The sequence below is a fragment of the Dryobates pubescens genome, chromosome 9, assembly GCF_014839835.1.
Source record: "Dryobates pubescens isolate bDryPub1 chromosome 9, bDryPub1.pri, whole genome shotgun sequence".
NCBI classification, from domain to species: Eukaryota; Metazoa; Chordata; class Aves; order Piciformes; family Picidae; genus Dryobates; species Dryobates pubescens.
Genome location: NC_071620.1, coordinates 33,080,301 through 33,105,825, shown reverse-complemented (window position 1 = coordinate 33,105,825; position 25,525 = coordinate 33,080,301). Strand labels below are relative to the sequence as shown.

General features: G+C 42.0%; 1 protein-coding gene across 1 annotated transcript in view; it reads right to left on the bottom strand.

Annotated features, from left to right (window-relative positions):
* KIF13A (kinesin family member 13A) overlaps positions 1–18,828 on the bottom strand; it is a 111,411-nt gene extending 92,583 nt beyond the window's left edge. The window contains exons 1-2 of the mRNA XM_054164441.1: positions 18,721–18,828; positions 18,299–18,389 (exon numbers count right to left, since the gene is read on the bottom strand). Coding sequence (XP_054020416.1) covers positions 18,299–18,389; positions 18,721–18,775 — 146 coding nt within the window. The 5' untranslated portion in view covers positions 18,776–18,828. The remainder of the gene's footprint in view (positions 1–18,298; positions 18,390–18,720) is intronic.
* Between the last annotated feature and the right edge of the window lie 6,697 nt (positions 18,829–25,525).

Sequence of the window (25,525 nt, the reverse complement as noted above, 5' to 3'; positions counted from 1 at the left end):
ATGCACCTCGTCTTCTTCACCTACAGATTTTGTAAGAAATTCTCTTCATGCATCTTATAATCCAGAATGTTGTTCTACCTTGTGTCCTTCTGCAGCTTCTGTCCAAAACAGTACTTGTCTCAGAGTGGTCAACCTTCTTGTGCCTGCATAAGGCTTCAATTCTCCAAGAATTGCAATTCTGACAATTCTTATCTTGCAGTAAACTGTTGAGCCCAAATACACAGAGTAAAAACCCATCAAAGAAAAGGCTATTGTTACACCAAGGGTCCAAAGTGATAGACACAGAAAGTGAAAAAAAATTAATTAGCCACCATATATTTGATGGTTACCAAAATGTGTCATCACACACTTCCTCTTGAAACTATGAAATCCCACATTGTGATTCCTGAAACTGTTAGGGTTTTAATTTTCACAGACCAATGGCAAACCACTACCCAGGTTTGTCCAAAGCAGCAGGAGGTCAAAGACTTCTACATTTCAGAAAGGAAGTTGACTTGTCTCACCGACCACACAACCCAGAAAGAGAAGAAGCACAAGATGGTCAAAGGCAACAGGAAAGACCTATCTTGTTTCCTCAGCTATATTCATTCTCTCAAGCAGTTTCTTCCAATCAGTAACTGTGCACTGGGCTTGACCTTTTAGGTACTAGTCTTTGTTATATTAATAAAACTTCTGTTTCAAATGTATTATTTCTGTGAAGTTATTCTTTTAGCATTCAAAAAAATAAAATATTTTTTAAACAGTATTTAATTATTTTATAACTATCACAGTTAAAAAAAAAAAAAAGCTACACATCACCTCATCCTCCAAAGAGCTACTTCACACTGAAATTAGCTCTCGGTGCACAGCATTAAACTGATGAAGGGCAGTACCTTCTCATGCCACCTCAGCAGATGTGCAAGGCACTACAGCTGATCACATTTTGGAGTTCAAGGCCAGTTGTTCATCCAGTCTAAGTTGTCTACTGTTTCACTCTTTTCAGTGGAAAAAGCCTGAAACCTACAGTCCTCAGGAAGTCCTGCAGCATTTCAATTTAAGAAGCCAGAAAAAAGAAGGTGCACGGGAGAGGTTTAGCTACTGTGCCAAAGTAGTCCGACCTCTCATCAACTCAGAGGAATTCCCCAGCACAGCACTTCACGTGGATTGATTGTGGACTGTCAGAAGGAATGAGTAAAGCTTTTGCTGATAAGTGAGCGCTGTTTTTTAATTTCCTTCATGCATTTTCATTTACTAACCCACGTCTTATGCATCACAATATGTTTGTCAGCATTTTGCCCACCTTCACAACCAGTTTCTAAGGTCAACACTACACAGGAGTAACTGGAGTATATATCAGGAAAGTGAAAACTTTCCTACATGTAGTAAAAGACACAAATCATGTTTGCCAGCAGTTTTCAGAATGGCTTTACCATTTATTAATACTCTGATAATTAAAAGACATTTTGTAGGTATGGAGACTGAAAGAGAGCCACACCACTCCCAGAGGACTCATCCAGCTTGCCAGCTTTCATTCACAGGTTTCTCAATGCTCAGGTTAAATGACCACATTCCCAAATACAATAACCTAAGCAGCTCTAAGAAAGGATGAGAAAAGCTTTGATCTGAAGTCACTGTATCAGCTAGAACAGATTTTTATGAAACAGCAAGACAAAATGCAATCAGTCAATGAAAGGGAAAAGTCAGAATTTTAGCAAAGGAGAAATCCAGTACAAGTATTAGAACACTGTATCATGACTTGGGGAGCCCTCATGAATATCTTATTAAAATAGGAACCTGCATTAATGACAGACATCCAAAACCAGTCAATAGAAATGACTGAGGAGGAATAAGACTTCCTTTTAAACACATTTTAAAGATTTAACACTACGCAAACCTAGCAATCATTGCACAAATTGCCTTCGAGGAGTATTTCCTTCAGATATGATCTCTGCATAATTTATGTTGTATAATAATGATTGTAAACAGACATTATTTATCTGCTTCTCAATACTTTGAATAAGCTCAGACATAATAAAGTTACCAAATATCAACTGAGCCATAGCAGATGAAAACAGCAATTCCAAGATGGCAATGTTTTGCCTGGCCCACAGACATTTAAGACAGCTCACATCACTTACTCAAAACTGTTACTTTTGACTGTTTCTCCTTTTCCTTTTTTGATACTTGCTCCTCTGGGCAGCTTTAGATTTTTAAGTTTAGCAATGATGCACAAAAAAGCTTGGAGGCTCAGGCTTCTTTCCAGTCATGTGCAAATTAATAAGCCAGAGCCATATAATTAAGATTAGCTGCATCTATTCGCTAAAAACCATTATCATTAACGTGCTCCAGTTAAGAAGAGAAGCAGGGAAAAAAACTTTATTGGATAGTTGATGTGTGCCTACCAGAGAAGTCTCCTGAAACAATCTGTGAACTGAATTTACTCAAGAGAATACAGTATTCTACCACTGCAGGTTACTGGAAAACAATTAAGTAGATGGGCTATGTTCTCCCTTACACTCATGTAATGCATTTGGAGGAGCAACATGGTGGAAGGATCATCATTTCGTTGGCACTTTGACAAATTATGTTAAGCCCTTCAAACTACTGCATTCCATACTTCAAGATTATATGAAAGATATTCCAGTGTTTAAGTAGTAACCAATTAGGACAATTTTGAACACATTTTTACTTGAATTTCTGCACTTATTTGTATCTTGATCTTCTGAACTCTTAACGTTCAACATGAATAAGCATCCACAAAATTATTTCCTTCTTCGGAAAGAGAACTTCAGATCAGATCTTCCATAGGCCAAATTATTAGACTACAATTAGAGCATTAGGTTATTAAACTACATTTTAATAATCTTACCTCTCAAAATTAAAACCCACAGATCATAATCTGATTTGCCTTATTAATTACTTGCAAATGATGGCATCTTTGCTGAATAAAGACAGCTGGAACACTTTGTTCAAGGAAATGGGGAACATGATGAAAAATATCCTTCTGGCAGTAAGACGACACTCAGAACTGGTAATTCTTCATCTGCCTTTGAGTGCACCAGTGAACTGAGTGCTGAGAAAAGGCACTTCTAAAAAGGGACAGAAAATATGAGCTGTTTGATGTCTCTACTTCAAAAACATCAAATATTTAAAAAAAAGAAAGAAAGAAAGAAAAAACCTAACACCAACCACATTTACTTACAAAAACCTTTACATTCTTCTTTTTGGCTTTTGACCTATAAACATTTTTGAAGCCTTTGATACAAAAAGCAGTTTAAAATATAACTTTAAAGGAAGCATTAAAAAAACTTTCTAACTTTCAACTCAGGGCTGTCCCATTCCCCAAAACCCCAGCATTTCATACAAGCATGCCCAGACCAACTACTTCTGTAACTCCTTTCACATGCTTCAAGCATCTGATCAAATTTTTCCATGTATTGCTCTGCATAAAAGCACACTAACAGGATTGAAACAGGCACCTAGCAGATTAGTGGAATGGAATGGAATGGAATGGAATGGAATGGAATGGAATGGAATGGAATGGAATGGAATGGAATGGAATGGAATGGAATGGAATGGAATGGAATGGAGTGGACCAGACCAGGTTGGAAGAGACCTTCAAGATCATCATGTCCAACCTATCATCCAACACCACCTAATCAACTAAACCATGCAACCAAGCACCCTATCAAGTCTCCTGAACACCTCCAATGATGGCGACTCCACCACCTCCTTGGGCAGCCCATTCCAATGGGCAATCACTCTGTGTAAAACGTTCTCCTAACCTCCAGCCTAAACCTCCCCTGGCACAGCCTGAGACTGTGTCCTCTTGTTCTGGTGCTGGTTGCCCTAAAAACTGTATCCCCTAGATCAACAACTTCTCCTTCCACAGAACTTGCTCAGTGAATTCACAGTGAGATGCTGACTTGTTAGCAAAATGACCATTCTCAAAAAACAAAGCTGCTATGGGAAAGGTTGGCAGCACAACATGTGTCAAGCTCCAAGAAGCACAGTGATGGACAATACAGACACAATCAGCTGACAACAGGCAATAAAAAGAGATTAAGAATCTAGCCTCTGAAATGCAGAGAGCTATAATTATTAATAAAAAGTTGTATTTGCTTCTTTTCAGAACTTACTGTAATTTAATGGCCAGGCTGACAAACTCGGCAACTTTGCTACCGAATTCTTGAGACAGTTTAGTCAAAGATTGCCAGTCATCATAATCACCTTTCCAAAATGACTTCCTACGCTAGGCAACTCTTACAATTCATTGATCACAGGCATTATTACACAGGAATCTTTGCAAAATACACAAGCAGAGACACAGTGAACTCTGCTGAGCAGCCTGCACAGTGTATGACTGTCAGAAAACAGCCGTTTTCAGAAATTATTTCTCTCCAGATAACTTTATGCATTTAAAATAAGTGCTCAAACAACATGTGGTATCCTTAATGGAATATTACTCTAACAGCCTGAAGTCTACCTACACTTCAATGATTATCAGCTCTTTAAAATACTTTCTTGAAAACCTATTCATTCTCATTTAAGTCCTGCCTGAACCTTTTTTCCCTTCCTTGGCTGGCACCCAACAGTATTATCCCTTCAAAATTTATTTATTTGGGGGTTTTTTGTGTGCTGTAATTACAGGGTGCAGGGCCAGGTTTATATTGACAATTCATTTCATGACCATTTCTTTACAGAGTGGAACACTACTATATTATTACACTGAAAGATAGAAGCTGTTTGAAATATCTTGCCACTACCATTACCTATGAGAATTTTATCCACAGTGCAGGTTTGTTGTGCAGACAAAAAGCAGACACTGACTCCATCCATGCTTTTATTAGCTCAAGCACAAAACAAAGCAAAAGAGTGGCAAAGAGACAAGATAAGGTGTAAAAATAGAGAAGGTGTAGTACTCAGGTGGGGTCTCACCAGAGCAGAGTAGAGGGGAGAATTACCTCCCTCGACTGGCTGGCTATGCTTCTCTTGATGCAGCCCAGGATGTGATTGGCTTCCTGGGCTGCAAATGCCCACTGGTGGCTCATGTTGAGCTTCTCATCCACAAGCACCCCCAAAGTCCCTTTCTTCCAGGCCACAGCCACCCCAGTGGAAAAGCCCAACATCTCAAAACCCAGAAAATGGAAGCAGCAACTGCAACAGGCAGCCTCAAATGTTACAATCTGAACTTAAAGCCCCCATGATACTTTGCTCCAGCCAGCACTTTCACTTTGAAGCTGGCATGACAGCAGCATGGTATTGAGTATCATCAGCAGATTCAACTCAACCCATGACAAGCATGAACAGCACAGGGTAACAAAGCCTTGCTACACACCCAGTATTTGCACTAATGTGCAACCAGGCTGTGGGAGTCCAACATTGAACCTTCTGATCTGTATCTCCACAGGAGGAGGAGAAGCTCCACAAAGCTTAGCAGCTAAACTTCCAAGACATCAAGCTGCAATTCTTCTGTTTCAGAGGCTGCAACTCAGCTAATTATCTCTGCTATAAATAACCCACAGCCTGAGTGATCTACCCAGAGATCTGCCTGCACAGTGAATACTTACACAAAACAAGGTAGAAGAAATAAAGAATAACATGAGGTCTCTTGAAAAGTTGACAAAAATCTTCAGAAGTCATAAAGAAAGAAAGACTCAGAGCAAGTAGGTCAGTCTGAAACACCATGAAAAGTCATATGAAAGGGTACACATGTTTTGTACTCTGATGAGCAGTACATTTAGCAGTGATCAGAAAAGGAAAATACTACAGAGATCAGCAGGTTTTGGTAGGTAACATTAGGGTAAGAATGTGAAAGGACAACAATTCTGCAAGCAAAATGTGAGTTTGTCTAACAGAATTAAATTAATTTTTTTTTTTAAAGTTTATGACAAATTTTTCAGCATAGCTTTCCCACGTTGACCATTGTGGTGGTTCAGGCTGGGTGCCCCCCCCCGATGCCACCACACAAGCCATGCCTGTGGTGTCCCAAGGGTCCAACCCAGTGGGTGGACATGGGAAGCTACGAATTTCATCCTATAATGACCTGCTCCCTTATAAAACCATCAGTGGGGTCCTGCACTTCCTCTTTCTTCCCTCATTGCTATCTGGTAATGGGGGGAACTATCTCACAGCCTCTTGGGCCTGGCTAGGCCCAAGGCCGGGGGGAAGGGCAATCTCAGATCTGGCCAGCTGAGATTAGCCTAACAGTGGAGGAGAGGGGGGAAGAAAGAGCCCTGGGGGTTTTGGGTGTAGCCTCAGGTGGGGATGGGATGCTTTGGGATCTCTCTTTTGTCACTGTGCTTGTGGTTCTCTGTAAAAATTTTCACTGCTTTTCCATTTAAACTTTCCACCACTTTTGCAGTCCGTTTGTCTGAGTCTCATTTTTTGCCTGTGGTGGAAGGATCAGCCCTTCAACCCACCACAACCATCACCACTAGTACTTTCAATAAAAGCAGCAGCACTCAATTCTCAGCAATGCTACTCAAAACATGGCTAAAAGACACGTCACGGTATCGCTCACTCTACTACATCTGCAAATTCACACGTGAAAGTAAGAGCATGAGCAGAAAGAAGTACCATGATTTCTAAAAGAATCCTGAATTAACTCAATTTAGATCTTTAAGAGAAAAACAAGAACCATGTAGTACCTGTTGCTCCTTCCATTTAAAGTTCTGTAGAGAATCTGTAACTTGCCTTCTCCTTTTGTTGCCAAGTAGAAATACTTTTATAATGATCATTCAAGTACAAAAAACACATGCAAGTGTCCTGATCTCATCAAATTAGCCTTGAGCACACTTGACACATGCTCATTACAGCTACCAATCAGTCAGAACCTTGTCACTCCTCCATGTGTCTTGAAAAAAAGAAAATGAGCTAATTCAGATTTTCCTCTCTGACATAACTGCACCACAGACCACACTACATGCTGGAACTCACCAGGATTCTTTGACCCTGCACCTCCTCCAGCTGAAGACATCACAAGCCAGAAAGGACTCAGATCCTGGGACATCTCCCCACCTCCTTCTGACCAAAGGCAGAAAAGTGCCTTGAGGTGGTAACTTCTCTCCTGCTCTCTCTTTCTCCATTTTCCCTTCTGCTCTCTCTTCCTTTTCTCCCTTTCTCTGTTTCATTTACTTTATTCTTTATTAAATAGCCTCACTTGGATATTTGGCCTCATTTGTGCCTTGATTTCACACAAGGGCATGTTTTAAAAGGACCACGTCTCTTTCCTAACTTCTGGACTGAGACAGAACATCATCATGAATGTTTCTGTTTTCTGCCATTTATATAGACTGATGATAAAAAATTCCTCCCTCAAAATTCAGTTCTGCTATGCCACTGCATAATACCTCATTTCAAAGTCCATAACTGAAGACTTAAGGGACTCGATAGCCTCTCTTTTCTGAATTATAGTGAAGACCCAGGTATGTTAAGAAAAACATAAGCATTTAAACATTTCAATTGCAAGATCCTCCGTAAGGGAGCCTACAACACCCTCCTTGACAAAAGATGACAGATTACAGTTTAGTTGACTTGGAAAGGCTTCCATAAAAAAACATTTTACACCTTGGTCATGTGAGTGAAAGAGTATTTTCAAAGTCTATTGATCCATCTTGCACAGGAGGCATGAATTTCTTCCTCATTTACCTAAGCAATTCTTAAATAGTAGCCAGCATGGTCAGACCATGCTCCAGAAGAGCCATAACTCAGAAAACACACAAGGATTGCAAAAATCTAAGGGCATTCAGCCCGTCCAGCACTGTGGATCTGCATTTCTCAGCTTAAACTAGCATAAAGCTGCAAGATGCCACTATGAAATTTCAAATAAAGGTGCACCCCATTCCTTGAAGCATATACAAACCTTCTATCTATGGGTGTAGATTTCAGTAAGGATAGGTTACACCAAAAGCACAAAGCTTGCACATCATTAGTATTTCTGAAAGGAAGTCTCCCACTGAAAGATTCACATCTGCAAATCTGAAACTTCAAAAACTACTGGAGAGGATGCAATCTGCCCCAAAGAGCAATTAAACAAGAAAGGAGAGATTAAACTGATGTCTGTCTGGGTTCAGTACTTACCCACCAAGCCCTATTGAGCATCTGAAAACAGAACCGGTAAGAGTCAACTTTTAACTCTCACCACAGAGAAGTCAAACATCCCCCTCCTGTATTATGCAGCACTTCTGACACCAAGAGGGAATCCAACTATGGAATTGGGATGCTGAGAGGGACAGATCTTCTAGTGAATTTATTACAACAACTCAAGATGCTGTTCCACTGAAAGAGACCATAGGAGGACAATTGAAACTGCATTTTCAAATGTGTTTTTATAATCCTTTTTATGGAGACACAAGTGTTTCCAATTAGATTATTTTACAGCCAATGTACATAGATTCTCAAACATGACATTTAATGTAACAAAAAGTAAAAATCCAGTGTTAAGATATGATTTACAATGATGCATTGAAAATTAATAACATGACATAAACTCAACTATGTTATAAACACCTCAAAAAATAAACATTGTAAGAACTTGGAAGCTCTTGACAAGGCGACTCCACAGCAAGTTGTCCAGTGTTCCATGGCCTGTTTACAAGAATGGATCTTCCTTTTTGTTTTCAACTTGGATCTCAATCAGAACACACATGAAGACATAGTACCATCCCAGAGAATGCCAGTTCCTCATACACATTTTCATGAGGATACAGAAAAGCTGTTGGGGTTTGTTGCTTGTCTAATTTGCTTTCCTCCAAAATATACTTTGAGGAGTTTCATCATGCTGCTGGTCATCCATTTCTGTATCTCTCTTTTGCCTTTCATTATCCTTCCAGATCTGGTTCCCAAGTATCCTTTCCCTATGTTTTACCACATCAGCAGCAAATCCATTAACAAGCCACCTTTTGCATTTCCTTGTGTGTCAGTTTCTCCGCAGACACTGAGGCAGCATTTCTCAAGGGCACTCCAATCAAGAATGCAGGTACAAGGATTACATTTACACCAGAAGAATAATGAAAACTATTCCAATTTTTCATTGTTTTTAAAGATTTAATAGGCACTATTGAAAATACCTAATTATTTCCAGGCAGTTGATTTCAAAACAGCATATTGGCTGTGGTGACACAGCAAAACCGAAGTGGTGGGATGATGGTCCACAGTCCACTTCAACAAAACCTTCAGAGCAACCTTTTCATCCCAATACAGTACAACAGCAAATTGCAGGAGGATTGCACACAGTTTCTGCTCTTACTCCCCAACATAACTTCAAAGTTAACTTTAGAAATACATACCCAAACTCATCTGAGCATTCAGATGATACAAAAATATTAACAGTTTCAGATGTACACAGTAAATATAGGAACATTTGCTTATTTTACCAAATGGCCAATTTCTATGTTGGCCTCATTTCATTAAATAAAACTCTCCAAAACCACTTCTGAAATCTAAATCAAATTTAGAAACTTCTCAAAATAGGGAATGACAACATGGTATGACAAGAAGGAAAAAATACCAAAAAACATCAAAATACTGAGGACTTGCATCATTCAAGGAGGTGGCACTGCTGAGCCAAAACATGTCCAGAGCACTGCTGACTTACATCATATTGCATACATTAAAAACTCACACTGACAGATGCTGACGAAGAAAGTTTCCAAAGCAGACCACGATGCTGCTCATTCAGGTCCGTAAAGTAGCTTTGCCAGTAGAAAACTGAAGCCAGCTCTGTGTCTCCACTGGAATGTTCTGTTGACTTATCTTTAGCAAAAGCTCATCTACTGTAAAACAAGCCTTGGCTTTTGAATCAAAGTAAAATTGAATCCCAATTAAATAGTCAACAAAAATAATAACTGAAGTATTAAAAATTACATTGCAGACAGTGCCAGTCACTGGACAAACCCATTCCTACCTCACCCAATTCTTTTCCTACCAAGTCTGAAAGAACAAAAATTGTGAAAGGCCTTTTCAGCCACACTGCTCATGATTTTAATCAGAAAAGACAAAAAGAGGAAACCACATGGGAAAAAGTATCAAATCCTGTAGTTTCTTATCTCACATCTGTTACTCCTTGCATCATACAAGTGTCAAGCAAAACAGACAGCTCCACATATTTGTATTTAATGATAGAACAACTATCCCAGTAACTCAAGAGACAGATTCAGAATTCTGAAGCCTTACACCAGAAGAAAACTTACTTTCACCTGGAAACTTTTGTACACTGAGATTGGGGATTTACATTTAAGTTTCAAAAGAGCTTGTGGAATAAGCTAAGAAATCCTTTTTATTGAGCTATCACAAACTTCTTTCCATTTTATTTACAGTCCTTAAATATTCTCTAACAAAAAACTGACAGAAAAGATTAAGTGTTGACATTTCCAGCAACCTGTTTTTAAAGGAAAATGTTTCATTTCTTTCGAGAACATCTACAGTTCAGAATGCATCCTAATAGTTTTTAAACACATTGAACAGCACCTTCTCAAGTATATGCAGAAATAAGCATGCCACAGCAGCTGCTTTGATTCATGTTCATGAAATGCTTAAAATTCTTGGAATATACATCCACTGCAAAAGGAGATGCTGTGACACCATGAATCTCAAAGTAAGACAGTACTGGCCTCCTATCTATGCTGTTGCTAAACATGACGATCCAGCAGCACAGGCTTGGTGGGGGCTAGCACCAAGAAAACAGACCCTGTTGCTAGTGCACAATGAACCTCTTTGCCTCAGACTTCAGCACCATGGCATCAACCAACACAAGCACATCGCAATGTTTCAGACACCTTGCTACCACTGTGCTGACTGATATACCTCAAAATATCATACTGAATAGTACTGTACCATTAGTAAGCACCAACAAATATTCATGGCCTAATCTGTCAAGAGGTGAGGTGTGATAAAGCTTTGTCCTGGCTTACAACACTTAAATAGCAAGTAAGTTACTACAGGACAAGAAATCATTAGGAACTTCAACAGGAGCTGTTACCATACAGAAACATGTGAAATGAGAGAACATTTAGATTTAGCTTTGGAGTGAAAAAGCTACACCTTACAAGCCACTAACTTACACCTACACCTTCCTTGGATAATGGGATTTGGTAAGCACATACAAGCTTGAGGATGTGTCTATTTAGGCTGTAAAAAAATGTCAAATAAAGGTTGCAGGTGGTAACCAGGGAATGTATTAGTTCAAGATACAGTTACAAATTCCATTAGATGTTTTGATGATTGAAGGTTGGCAGGTTTACGTTATTATTTTCAGATTAAAAGGCAACTACCAAAAATAAAGACCAGGACTGCAGAGGTTAATTAGCATTAACCAACCACAAGGGTATCAGAAAGCCATTAATGCCCTCCTCTCCACCAACAGGGACATGGCCTAAAGGGACACCTTTCCATGGCATTGAAAAGAGATTGTGAAACTCTTACTCTTCACCCACATGAGTATCTTGAGCTCATGTTAATGATTTTTAACTCCTGTCAGCAACGCATTTTTCTAATTGGCCTTCACAAAGCAAGTTTTCAATCTGCTTAACTTACCAAGCTCCTCCTTTGGCCAACAGAGAACACCCATAACCCGTCATAGAAGGACTGTAAAGACCCAATCAAATCAAGCCCCAACAGACCTCAAACTCTGATGACCAATCTCATACCAATATACAAAGCTATATACTGACTGAACAAGCTTATATCCTTTCTTTGTCTTTTTTAAGAAGACACACAGCAACCTTATTTCCAGGCAACAGCATGACTGTTGTACTTGGTGCTTTGGGTCACAAGTTAACTTGAGAGATGGGCCCTGCGGTGCACATCATTGCACAGCAGGGCCTTCTCTTTTTAGGCGACACTTACTGAAGACACAAAATTCAGTGTCTCCAGCCAACACTTTCACACATCCTTTAAGGCCCTCCACACTGCTGTCAGTAACAGACATCTTCACAAAATACAAGTAACAGAGCTATTCAGTTAAGCAACAGCATCTGCACGGCACTGCTGCAGCAGCTGGCATTTCGCCGTGGTAGGCAGTAACTGTTTCCATTAATAGATTCAAACCGTGCCCAGGGCAGGCCAAATAAGCAAAGACATTGCACTGCTTACCAACCAGTAAGGACAGTCTGTCCATGCAAAAGACACCAGCAATACAATCAGAGGCAGCTACCACTGCTGCTACTCTATTGACACCCAACTGTAGAGGAACAAAGGAGTTCAAACCTGATAATGTCTCAAACACAATAGCAACAAGAACTTTTGTCCATTTGAAGATTTAGCTCTAATCTTATTACTTGAAGTGCCACCATGCTGACTCCTGCAACAACAGATGTCTGCCTGTGCATGCTGCACCACAGGCCTGAGACCAGGAAGGGATCTCCTTTGTCCACAGAACCTTATGCTAAGCACTGCAGCCCAGCTCTGCGCGGTACACAGACCTGCACAGAAGGGCAGCTGGTGTGCACTGCTTCTCTCTGAGCTCAGGTTCTGCGGAATAGGGATGTCAGCACTTCCTCAGGGATTGTGAATCTAGCCCACACATGGGTCACTACAATATGTTCACAAGTATCTATCAACTTTAATTTTTTTCTACTATTAAATTGCAGTGAATCCAATTAGAGGTCTGAAATCTCACCATATGCACACTTAATAAACCTACTGGATGCACAACAGAGCAAATATAATCTTGTTTTCAAAACAAGAAAGCTCCCTAATATTTATGCTAGTGATGAAGAAGGTGAAAATAAACTTTTCCTTTAGTCCTGATGTCCCCAAAGAAAAGGATTAAAAAGAAATATTTTTTTTAAAAGCTGCAAATCTTGTAAATTAGTACTGAATTTTAATAAATAGCACATTCAAGGTACCTTGATTAGGAATGTGGAGCTCAAAAACCACCTCTGGCTGCAGCAATAAGCAAGCTCATGTGTACCTGCCCCTTTTAAACACAGAAGTAAAGCATATCTAAAGGCTGCCTCATCTTTTAGCAAATGTATGCATGTTGCACAATGTAGGCATTTCAACATCACAGAACAGGAAAATTAGACAGGTTCACAACTGAACCTCATTTTACTGTGTTCTTACTTGAATGTAACAGTGGTCCAACAGCAGAGAATGACTACAAAGCAATGACTGCCTAAACATGGTCATACCAAGCACAGTTTTCCTTCTCTTTAAACACTTTATTTTTGTTCTGAAATACTGCCAGCTAAGTACAACTAGCTGCCTAGCCACAATCCTCACAAGCTCAGACAGTTTCCTCCAGCAATGCCATTTTAAAGACCCAAGTACAATGCCCTAACAGCTGTCTAGATCTTATGATTCAATAATGGAGTTTATATTTACTTGCAGTTCAGGCCACCTTAGGAAGAACCAAGAGTCATGCCATACAGTATTTTGAATAACAGGTTTGTGTTTTATTTTGTTTCCAATGACATGGAATTTAAGAACAGCGATTTCAAGGAACTGCGTCTAGTGTCCACCTGAGGCATGAATGAATTAAAGCAATGCAACAGTAGCTCCCAAAATTCAATCTTCCAAGCCACTCTCTTCACAACTCAAATACAACTCTCCTGCAAAGGTTCAAAGCTAACAGTTCCCATCCTGAACACTGACATCTATCAGGAAAGTTAACAGAAGAGGTCAAAGTCAGATTAGTTTTACAATTTCCTCCACATAAAGATAAAAGTTGCTGCTGCTATTGTTTTATGATCTATCTCAGGTGATAATTTGAAGTATACACATCAAAGACATGACCTTGTGGATCATTCCTTCAAACATGGAAACAACCAGCAGCTGTCCTACTTCAGCTTCCACAAGTTTCAGTTTGACAAAGTGACCATTATCAGAAACACAAATCCTCTCCCTACAGCAGTGCCTTTCTCTCATTTCTGATGCTACTCAAACCAGTGTATGAAAAAAGACATAGTGGCACAACCATCACATGAAGGACATGTTTTCTCCGAGGTAGGGGGAGCAAGTGTTCTGGAAACACAAGTTTTGGGAGAAGGTACCTAGGAGTGAAATCTGTGCTTCATGAAAGTATCATGACCTACAAACACACACACATCTGTTTCTAGATATTTATTTTATTTGAGAGCTTAAATCTATGGAATCCTGGAATCCTTTAGAGCTGTAAGAGAAGCTTTGCCTAAGTAGAATTAGGCCTTGATGCTACTTGTCTGTTATTAAAATGAGGATGGAAGACATGAGAAAGTTCTGATTTTTTTTGTTTTAATAAGAGTTAGGCCAGGCAACTAAGATACTTTCAAGGAAAAGTGGTAATTTTACGTTCAGCTCTACAGTCTGATGATTTGTTTCCTATTTTCTGCCCTGAGGTTTTTAGTAAGGCAAAGTTTGCAAAAGGCTAGTGTACTCTAATGGAATAAATTGCCCAAGAGATCATTTTTTGTTTCTGTCAGAACTACAGTTGAAATGGTATTTCAGTTCTAGTGTCTCCACAGTTCCTTGTTTACTTCTTACAAGACAAATATTTTGCTTACTAAAGGAAAAATCACGTAGCAAAGAACTGTTGTCAGGGAACTACAATAAAACATTTCAGATTCTATGTGTTAAATTGTAGCTGAAAGGAAAGGGTGGAGAAGAGCATATTTTAGCCCTCGAAAGCAGAGGAGGAATCCAGAAAAACCTAATATTTCCCACAAAAAAATAACATCCCTAATGTAAAGTCAAATTTGTCATAAATATAGAGGGGTAAAATTTCCATTGTAAAAAAAAAAAAAATACTCAGGTATTTTTAAAGATTGTAACACTAACTCTAATCACATCATTGTCATGTTTTAATGCAGCACCTTATTGCCAGCAACCAAATACAAACATCTCTAGCATGACAGCAGGGTATGTAAAATTGGCTTTGAAAGATAATGCCCATTTCTAAAAGACTGAACTTAAACCAATTCTTTCTTTCCAGGAAGATGGTACTTTAAAAAAGGACATTCATATTCCCAGGTGAAGACAGAACAAAACAAGAGGGTTCCCAGAAAGACAAGGTGTTCTTCAGGGGCAGAAAGGGAAATGCATAGTGGTTCAAGGGAAGAAATGGATGAGAGACAGCAGAGGTAACGAAAACACCATACAAGCATGCTTAGATATGAAGAAAACTAATGGTACTATTAATGGTAAAACAAGAGTTAAAGTATGAAGTCCAACAACCACCTTCTAAGAAGTTTGCCAGCACTGGAGATTATACCTGATAGCAGCTAATGAAAACCATTCCTTTCTGAACTCTGCCTCCTACTATTTCAGTCGATAAAGATTTCCCTGTGCCTTTCAGACTTGGGAGTGTTCAGTTTTATTAAGTTCTGGTTTTCCTACTTGCTTTGTTTAGAACACTATAAGTTGTGTGTCTGTGGGGAACAGCAGGCCTGCTGCTTATTAAAAGACAGAACACTTGTATTTAACAACAACTGCTCATTTGCTGCTGTGTTTGTTAAGGTACAGATGCTCTGTGGTTTAGCAGTCAGAACCCTGTTCTAATTTATGGTTATAACGTACTGCTTTACCTCTAATACAATAGTGAAAGTTGGACAAACGACAGCACTGTCTGCGATTTTAGGCTTCTTTCACCACTTGTAAAACTAGCATTACTTGCCCACCTAAAATCTTTCCAAACTATCCTTAATAAAACCTAGGAAGTGATTAACAGCATGTATCTGAACTTCAATTTAATTCAAGAACTTCTTACAGAATAGGCAGAGCCAGTAAACTGATTTTTCTAACCTTGGATATTCTTCCAAGAGCAAATTTTATAATGTTATAATTATTAAAGAGTTAACCTGATTTTACTTCAGAAAATTCTGTCAGGACTTTTAAAATTATAACTGCAAGAACAAAGCAAATAAAGAGCTTGTTCTGAATTCTACTCCCCACACCCTATAGTCTCTTGGCTGCAGTTGAATTAAGAAAAGCAGCCCTGGAAACCAAATTTGCTTTACAAGGCCACTTATTCCATAGTCTAGTACAAACTTGTACTCACATTCATTCAGAAAAGGGAAATTTCCATATAAAAAGATAAAATATGAAAGGAGAAAGGTAAAACTAAGCAGAATATTGAAATAATGCATATAGCAAAGAAAGAGCAATTAATCACCCTAACAAGCGAAATCATTTTTGCAATGACATAGCTGCCGTGAAAGAAAAATCCAGTTGAGCTATATAAAAGCAAGCTGCACAAAGAAAACCAAAAATCCGTTTGACATCTCTAACCCTGCCAAGGCATCAATCCAAGTACAAGCAGCAACTACTCAGCAATTCAGAGCCAGTTTATACAGGCATTTCATGGTGTGTACACATGGAACAGAATTCATTTTTCATCACGAAAAACTTTTTTTTTTTCCTTTTAGTTAAGATAAACCAGAAATTGACACTTTAGCAGCGATGAAAGCGTGCGGCATCCGACAGGTTACACACAACAGCCGCCAGTAAGAAGGCACCCAAACTGTATGTTTGCACTAGTCTAAGTCAGTTTTGATCAGTATTTCTGTGATTGCCAGTAACACATCAGGCAACTGTTGCAAACACCCAAGTTACACATGTAACAACCAGCCAAATTCCAGTCCCACACTGGCTGCAAACAGGACGAGGTTTTACACAAGCATCACAGCTTACCAGTAACTCTCTTCAGGTAGAACCAGAAGCCAGTTACAATCCAGTAAGACTTTGTATACACACATCTATAATTACAAGTATCGAAGCCAGATAAATACAAGCCACCCAGGCTTTCAAAAGACAGTGACTGCACAGCCTCACTGAATACCTGCAGGTCAACGTGCACAAGGAAAATCACAGGTTACAGGGTTTTTTATTAAACCATTCTGTCCCTTAGACTCTTTAGTCTATTTCAATAATTATTTTCTAATCGTAGTTTTGTTCTTGCTTTGTAAACTCTGCCTGTATTTCATGTTTTATAGCTGTCAAATCCACTTAAAGAGTTTATGCTGGTTTTATTACAGCAGTGTTGTGGTGGAGGCCATACATACACTTCGATAAACACAAGGAAAATCCTCCATACTTTTGCCTAAAAAAAACCCCTAGGATTTACATTTTACAGACAGGATGCAAAGACCCACAGAGGCACCAGGACTTGTATAAGATCACACACAGATCTGCAAAAAGGGCAGGAAACAAGCACAGATCTTTTCAAGACCCAAGCCAGCACAATAGCCACAACAATGGTTCTGAAGACAATGCAAGCTGGATTAAAGTTAAAACTGGTGCGAGTACAGCTATATTTCAGTATGTGGATTACTGACAGAAGCACCTTCACATCTCAGATGAACACAGAAAAGATCTCAACCTTTTCTGACAGAAAAATATAAAAGTGTGACATAAGCCTTTGAAAAAGCCTCATATTCTCATGTTACAGTTTCCCCAAAGCTGCTATGAACTTGTCAAAAAACATTTTTAATAGAACCTTGAGTAGTAGGAACATATTCAGATTAAAAACCTCTATAACCACCTAAATGATTTCACATTCCTTGGCATTAAATACATTTAACAGATCAACTTAAGTTGAGCAGTCAACAGGTAACTGAGGAGATAAGCATACAGCATATCTATTCCCCTCACACCTCTTTGTCTTTCCCCATATTCCCTCAAAGGCAAGAAATCTTTTCCTGTTCTGATCTATTTTTACAGTCTAGTGCATTGGTATTTTGGATTATTTCCAAGGGTATTCTTTTACTGGGGCATCACAACTAAATGCCAGATTTCAAAATTATTTTAGCATATTCTCATAGGCTACTTCACAGAACAACACCGAATTAATAAAGGATCTAGCAACTACTGCCTTTTCAAATGCTAATACGTTAAAACCTACTAAACGAACTTAAACAAAAAACTCACTAGCACAAAATTCATAGTCTGCTTCTTGTCCCCCCCACAAGTTACCTCAAGTTATCAGCAGCCAACACTCAAGAAAAAAAAATAATCATGAAAACAGTACCTATAGTCAATTAAGTTCATACCTAATCAACAGCTTCTTTTTTGAGCAGTTAATCAAGAATTACCTTTTAAACATAGAAGGCCAATACGGATCGCCTGTCTCCACATCCCAATCTGGGTACCTCCGACTCCGCTCAGGAAGCGGGAGAGGGAGGTCCAGCTTTTACTTCCCAGGGATGCCGGCCCAACACAGCCATCCCCGGCTGGCGCTGGCTCTCACCCGCTTCCATAGGCCCGCTCCCCCCCGCTCCGCAGCCCTTTGAGAGGCACCGAGCAAGAACTTCGGGACCGCGCCGCACCCCTAACAAAGCGTCTGCGGAGACTGAGGAACCGGCGCTGCGTTTTTCACTTGGGGCACGGATACTTGGATTTTTACCTTTCTCCCTGCTTGGTGTTGGAAGGCGGAGGGTGAAGCACAGTCTGGTTCCCTTCCATCTCCACGATGCACTTGGTATTCAGGTCCAGCTCTGCAAGGCGACACAGCGGGGGCTGTACCCATGGCGAGAGCATCCCCCTTTCCCCCGGCACGCCGGGGCAGCTCGCCCACCGCCGGCTCCCCATCGGCAGGGGCACGCTGCAGGGCGCATGGGGCAGGCGGCGGCGATGTACGCGGGAGGGGGTTCATCCTCCCGCCAGCCCGGGGGACAAGCCGGGTCCGCGGGGGGTCGCCGCACCCACCGCATCCGCCCCAGACGCGCCCTGGTGCTTCCCCCCTCCCCACACACACCCCCAGCCGCCGTGCCTCCACGACCCCAGATCCCCCCGCAGCCGCCTTCCCCAGCACCGCCTGCCGTTTACCTCTCCTGTTCATCGGCCGGACCCTGACGGCAACTTTCACCTTGGTGTCCGACATCTTTTCCCTTCCCGCTTGCGGCGGGCGGACCCGCTCAGCGGCAGCGGCGGCTCGCGGCCTCGCAGCGCCGCTCACAGCGACACGGCGGAGCGCCAACGTCCATGCCGGGCCGGGGCGAGGGCGGAGGGCCGGGGCAGGCAGGGAAGGCGAGAGGCGGCGAAGGAGGGAGGGTGAAGAGGAGGGTCCGGCGTCGGGGAGGGCGGTGGTGGCGCAGCCCCAGCCACCTCCCAGCTCAGCCGCGATCCACACCGGCTCTGGCGCTGACTGCCGACGGCCTCGTTTGCATAACCGCTGCTGCTGCCGTCGCGGCTGCCACCGCCTCCCCGCCAATCCCAGTCGCCATCTTCCGCCACCTCCCGCCGCGCCGCCGGGATTGCGGCGCCCAAGCAAGTGGCGAGGGGCGGGGAAAAACCGCGATGCCGGAAAGGACCGGAACAGCCGAGCGCCTTCAGTCCAGAGGAGAGGAGGGAGGGAGGGACAGGAGCTCCCCCTCTCTTCAGACGGCCGCTTTCCCCGGGAGAGCCCGCGCGGCGGGGCGCTGGCTACAGTGGCGCGGAAGGCAGGAAGGTGGCGCTGGTGGACTCGCCCGCGCATGCGTAAATGGGGGGAAGGCTGGCAGGCGGCGTGTGCTCGTGCAGCCTGCTCGAGCCCACTGCTGAGGGAGCTGGGGGGCTGTGGGTGCTGGGGGGCTGTGGGTGCTGGGGGGCTGTGCCCCTCGGTCCTTCCTTAGACTATTGCCGCAGCTTGACCACATATAAAAGCACTGGCTTGTCCAACCAGACACCAAGTGTGTGGCAAGACATCCATGGCCATGATGGGATGACTGGAGCATGTGTCTTACAGAATCATGAAATCATTTTGGTAGGGAAAAAACCTCTTAAGATCATCAAGTCCAACCGTCAACCCAACACTGTCATGGCCATTAAGCCATGTCCCAACGTGCCATGGACTGCACACTTTTTAAATATTTGATTGTTGCCTTTCAGGGGCTGTGGCGGGAGGGGGAACAGGACTATGGAAGCAGGGACAGGGACTCCACCACCTTCCTGGGCAACCTATTCCAATGCCTGACCGCTCTTTCAGTAAAGAAATTTCTAATTTCTCCCAATATCTAATCTAAACCTCTGCTGGAGCAAATGTCCTCTCATCACTTCATACTTGAGAGAAGAGACCAACACCCACCTCATTACAATCTCATTTCAGGTAGTTCCAGAGAGCACTACAATCTCCCCTCAGCCTCCTCTTCTCCAAACTGAATAACCCCAGCTTCCTCAACTTCAGGCCCTTCACCAGCTTTGCTGCCCTTCTCTGGACATGCTCCAGCAATTCAATGTCCTTCTTGTAGTGAGAGGCCCCAAACTGAGCACAATATTCAGGGTACAGCCTCACCAGTGCTGAGTACAGCGGACTGATCATATTCTTAGTCCTGCTGGCCACAGTATTTCTGATACAAGCCTGGATGTTGTTGGTTACCTTGACAATCTGAGCACACTGCTGGCTCATGTTCAGCTGGCTATCAGTAACCCCAGGTCCTTTTCTGACAGGCTGCTTTCCATCTTCTCTGTCCCAAACCTGTAGCATTACATGGGGTTGTTGTGACCTAGGTGCAGGACCAGGCACTGGCGTTGTTGAACCTCATAAAACTGACTGTGGCTCATTGATCCAGTCTGTCCAGATCCCTCTACAGAGCCTTCCTTTATGAGGAAAGACTGAGACTTGGGGCTGGTTAGCCTGGAGAAGACTGAGAGGAGATTTTATCAATGCTTGCCAATATTTAAAGGTCAGGGGTCAAGAGGATGGAGCCACACTCTTCTCAGTGGTGCCCAGCAACAAGGGGCAATAGGCACAAAGTGGAACCGAGGAGTTTCCATCTGAACATGAGGAAAAATTTTCCTGTGAAGGTGCAAGAGCTCTGGAACAAGCTGCCCAGAGAGTTATGGAGTCTCCTTCTCTGGAGATACTCAAAACCCACCTGGACATGATCCTGTGCAACCTGATCTAGGTGAACCTGCTTTAGCAGGAGGGTTGGACTAGATGATTTCCAGAGGTCCCTTCCCAGTTCCCACCATTCTGTGATGGAAAGGTCACAAAGAAGCCCACAAATGGCCCCAAATGAAATTTCATGGTATTTGGGGATTTATTTTATTATTTTATAATTTTTTTTTGGCAAAGGGATGCTCATTAGAAAATAATGACACAGTCCTGGCATTAGCACAGGAGACCTGAGTGAAATGCATGTGGCACGGTATAGAGACCTGGAAGCAGAGCTGCACCACAGAATCACAGAATTAACTAGCTTGGCAAAGACCTTTGAGGTCATCAAGTCCAACCTAACACCATCTAATCAGCAAAACCATGGCACTAAGTACCACATACAGTCTTTTTTAAAACACTTCCAAGGATGGTGACTCCACCACCTCCCTGGGCAGCCTATTCCAATGGCCAATCACTGTTCGTGTGAAGAATTTTTTTCTAGCATCCAGCCTAAACTTCCCCTGGTGCAGCTTGAGACTTTGTTCTCTTGTTCTGTCACTGGTTGCCTGGGAGAAGAGACCAACCCCCACCTGGCTACAACCTCCCACAAGGTGATGGGACGACAAACCCTTCCTTGACCTTGACCTGTGCTTCACCCCTTTGGGAAAGGGCTGCTTGCAAGGCTGCTAATGGTGTTTATCATGCAGCGACAAGCCATCATTGAAAAGTGCATGCCCAAATGCTACAGGATGGAGTTGTGTCCGTCTACTAGCATTGAGTTCAGCATCAGAAGAAAGTGCTGCAAACAGCAGCAACCATGAGCTCCAAGAATGGCTATGCTTCCAGTGGACAAGGCAAGAATCACTTTTAGCTTGAACTGCAGTAGGCTTCTGACCTTAGGATAACCTTCTTTTTGATGTCTTCTCTTAACACTTTGGGTTCTCCCCAGGAAGTGTTTTCTTAGCTTCAGTAAAACATCTTCCAATTAATTGATCCCTACTGTCAATGCACCTAACTGGCAGGAATCCCAGTGCAAAATAGTGATGTCTGTAATGTTTTCTTTACAGAAAAGACAGGGCTCAAACCCAAGTGGGATTTGTCTGTCTACTCTGGGGCTAAACCACTATAGGGAGAACAGGTTAAACAAGAAATGATTAATCCACAGCTGCGTAGGAAAGATCAGACCTTTCAAACAGAAGTGAAAGCAATGGATGGAGCTAAGAAAATCAACACCCCCCTCGCCTCCCCCCCTCCTCCCAGCTGCCAGCACAACAGTGGAAAGAGCTCTGCAAAGCAAATGAGAGGAATGTCTCTGGAAGAGGCCTGGCTGCCCCAACTGACCATGGCTTGCTGGAATGCTGAAAGGAAATAAGGGATGCATTTGGTGCCATGAAAGAGAAATGTTACCAAATAGAGCTGGGCATCTGGAGTATGTCACTAGCAGAAGCTGGCACAGAGGGATTTCTTGCCTGTAGAAGTAGGCATAAGGAATGAAGTTCGTTATGAAATGCGTCATAAGCATGTGGCTTAACAAGTAAAGAAATGGAACAATGTTGAAAGGAGACATCCTACTTCTGACTATAGACTGTAAGAGCCCAGATCAAAGCAATCACTGGCTCAAGATAAGGCGTGAAGTCTGAAATGGCCACGCAGAAAGGGAGTTGTTCAGTGAAACTTGGACACTATTGGGAGAGAGAAGACAGCCAACAGATGGAAGGGAAAATATTCCCTTCCGTCTCAATTTTCCACCTCTTAGTGGAAAAGCTACATCACTGCAAGATTAAATAAAAAATGTTATATTAGCTGAAGAAAAATTAAAGGAAGTCTTTATGACACTGACTGTGATTTTGGCTGTGGGAAGAATCTTGGGAAGAAAATATCACTAATGTCTGAAATAGGCTTGTGAATTATATTTCTGCCATTTGCAGGTACAGAAGCCAGCCACACAATAGTACTTGAAAAAGGAGATGTGACCTACTTTGTTCTAACACAGACTGTAGCCGTTCTCTTCTTGTGAAATCCTGATTCTTTTCTAATGTTAGGTAATTGGGAAAAGGATTTTTGCTCTTTCTCATCAATGCGCCCTGAAAAACAACTGCCAAGAATTAAGCACTTCTTCCACCAAGTTTTTTCTGCCCTCTTCAGGAAAGGCTATTGGCAACATCTGTACCACGACCTAACAACATCCATTAGGCACTAAGCATGTAGCAGAATTTATTTGTGGTCTCCCTTAAACCTTTAGTATTACAGCAGGATAGGAAGAGAGTTACATTACAGGACCTCCATGAGATTGTTCAGTAACCCAAAGAGCAGTCTGTGAAGGACAGTGGGAAGTGAGCACAACTGAGGCTGACGTGTCTCTTCTGGCATTACATCTCCCCCTGAACACAGCTACCATATGGAACCCTTTACATCTGTCTTTGCAACCAGTAGCAACTGTGGATGAATGTCTTTCACCTGTCAGCATTTGTTAACTTGTTTAATTTACATGCCCTGTGGGAACTAGCAAGGAATTCTGATGGGTTGTTCACCCATCAGAATTAGCTGCCAGCTACCCCAGACATGCTTATGGGTGGGTGGATGGATGGATGGATGGATGGATGGATGGATGGATGGATGACAGCAGATAAGAAATGACAACTTACTGCTTCAGCAAGGAGGAAGTATGACAGCTGGAGAAAGTGGAGCCTGATGGTGGATGAGTGGAACAGGAATGGGAATATGGGAATGAAATAATCTGAAACTATCCTTCCCTAATTTTTTTTTCTGTCCCCACTTTCCTCCACCCCCTGCTCCATTCTGGTTCTCCACCATTGCAGTCAACAGGAATTCTACAGCTTTATTAAAGCCAGGATTGAATCTTTGTCTGTCTCTTGCTTTACATCTGTTTCATTTTTGTTTCTTCCCTTTCAACATTTCCATACATTTGTCCATCAATCAGGAAAGAGCATATAGAAAATATCACTCCTTAATTTAGTCTGGTGGGAAGTTCTAGCTGCTCCTCCCAAGGTGTAACATAGACAATGTGATGTGATATGAAGGTGTGCCCATGTCATCCTGTATATTCCGAGGAGGATCATTTGTTCCACTTCTTACATGGGAATGGGGGAGCAACACTGTGCACTCGTAGGTGATGCTTGAAGCTCCACCAATAGGACACAATGTTCCACTGACCTCCTTCCTTCAGTGAAGGGCAAGAAGAAATGTCACAGTGCCTGCCAAGAATATCCATCTTGTCAGCAGTATCTCCAGCCAACATCTTGCTGTGCTTGACTGGTGCACACTGTCTCTGGCACATCTAACTTCATCTCATGTCACAGGAGCCAGTGAGGAGGAGGAGCTGGCAGCAGTGAGAGCACGGGAAGCAAAGCAGTGGTTTTGTTTTGGTGTTGAAAGTGTCACAAAAGAAGACAAAATGCTTAATTTTACAGCACTGTAATCCAAAATAAGTTTACCACAAAAGGTTTTACTACTGAATTTAACCCAAGGCATATAGGATATATAAGATTGACCAAAATTTACATTTTCTTTGGGCTTCCAAAGTTTTACTGAGAGTATTTTTATATTAAAATTAGGAGAGAACCCAAAAGTTTATTTTAAACCTAGACACATCACAGCATCATCCAGTCTGAGAGAAAGAGGTAACATGAACAAATACTGTATAATGAAACTAAGATAACTTTTAAGGTTAATAATCTAATGTAATGCACTTAGGCTAGCAGAGGAAGAAAACTCAAACAAATTAATTCATAAATCTTCCACTAATGTTGATGAAAAAGAGGACTGGATAATAACTTGGGGGCTTTTAATAGAATTTAGCATAGAGGAAGGAGGCCTGGACATTCAGAAGGGAGAAATGTGTTCTATTGGAGGGGCAGGATAAGATATTACTTTATTTTTGTGACAGGACACAAATGAGTGTCCTGTTATACACACAAACTTGTCCTTTTGATTGAATAAAGTGCATTTAGAGAGCACCTGAAGAAGCAAGTGCCTGCTTGTAACTGTACAGTTACCAAATTTCTGTCTCACATACCTCACTGGGCTTTGTGAGTAACCCTACTGGACAGGTACACTAAATTCACAACAGAACACTTCGCCCAATGACTTTTCAGGCTGCTTTTCCATCTCCTTTTTGCTCCAAATTCAGGCTGAATGTTAGTCAGGCTGGATGTTTGCCATCTCTGTCTTATCAGAGATCTGTTTTGACTGTCTTTAAAGCTATGCTGGAGGCATGAAAAATCATCCTTGATGTCCAGCATATTTATGGCAATGCTCTGGGCCCAGAAAAGAGCTGTGGTGACAGATGCTCTTCTGACACTGTGAAAGAAAAGTAGTTTTAATTGCCAGTGTTAGGAATAATGCAGAATATATTCACCTAAACATTATCCTGCTTGAAAGGCTGCTCCAAGTTCCATGAGGTGGCTGACAGCTGTGTGTTGAGATTCCTGCACAGTGTGTTGCTTCCAACAGACACTGCATCTTAAACATACCTCTACTATGAAGAGAGATGGCTCACAAGCCTGTTCAGTGGTCAACAGACTAAATCTGTTCTTGGAGGCTAATTTACATATGTTTTGCATGACCTGTTTGGCTTTACCTGGACAGGGTCCTCTGCTAGTACCTTACATCTGCTTCCACACCCACGCTGGGTGCCTCAGAGTAGCTCATACTCCAGGATCAGAGATGAATGACAAGTGTCCCCAATGCAGCCACCATTATGTCTCCATCCAGCTGAAATATTCCTTGCTGTGAGGGAAAGAAAATACCAAATGC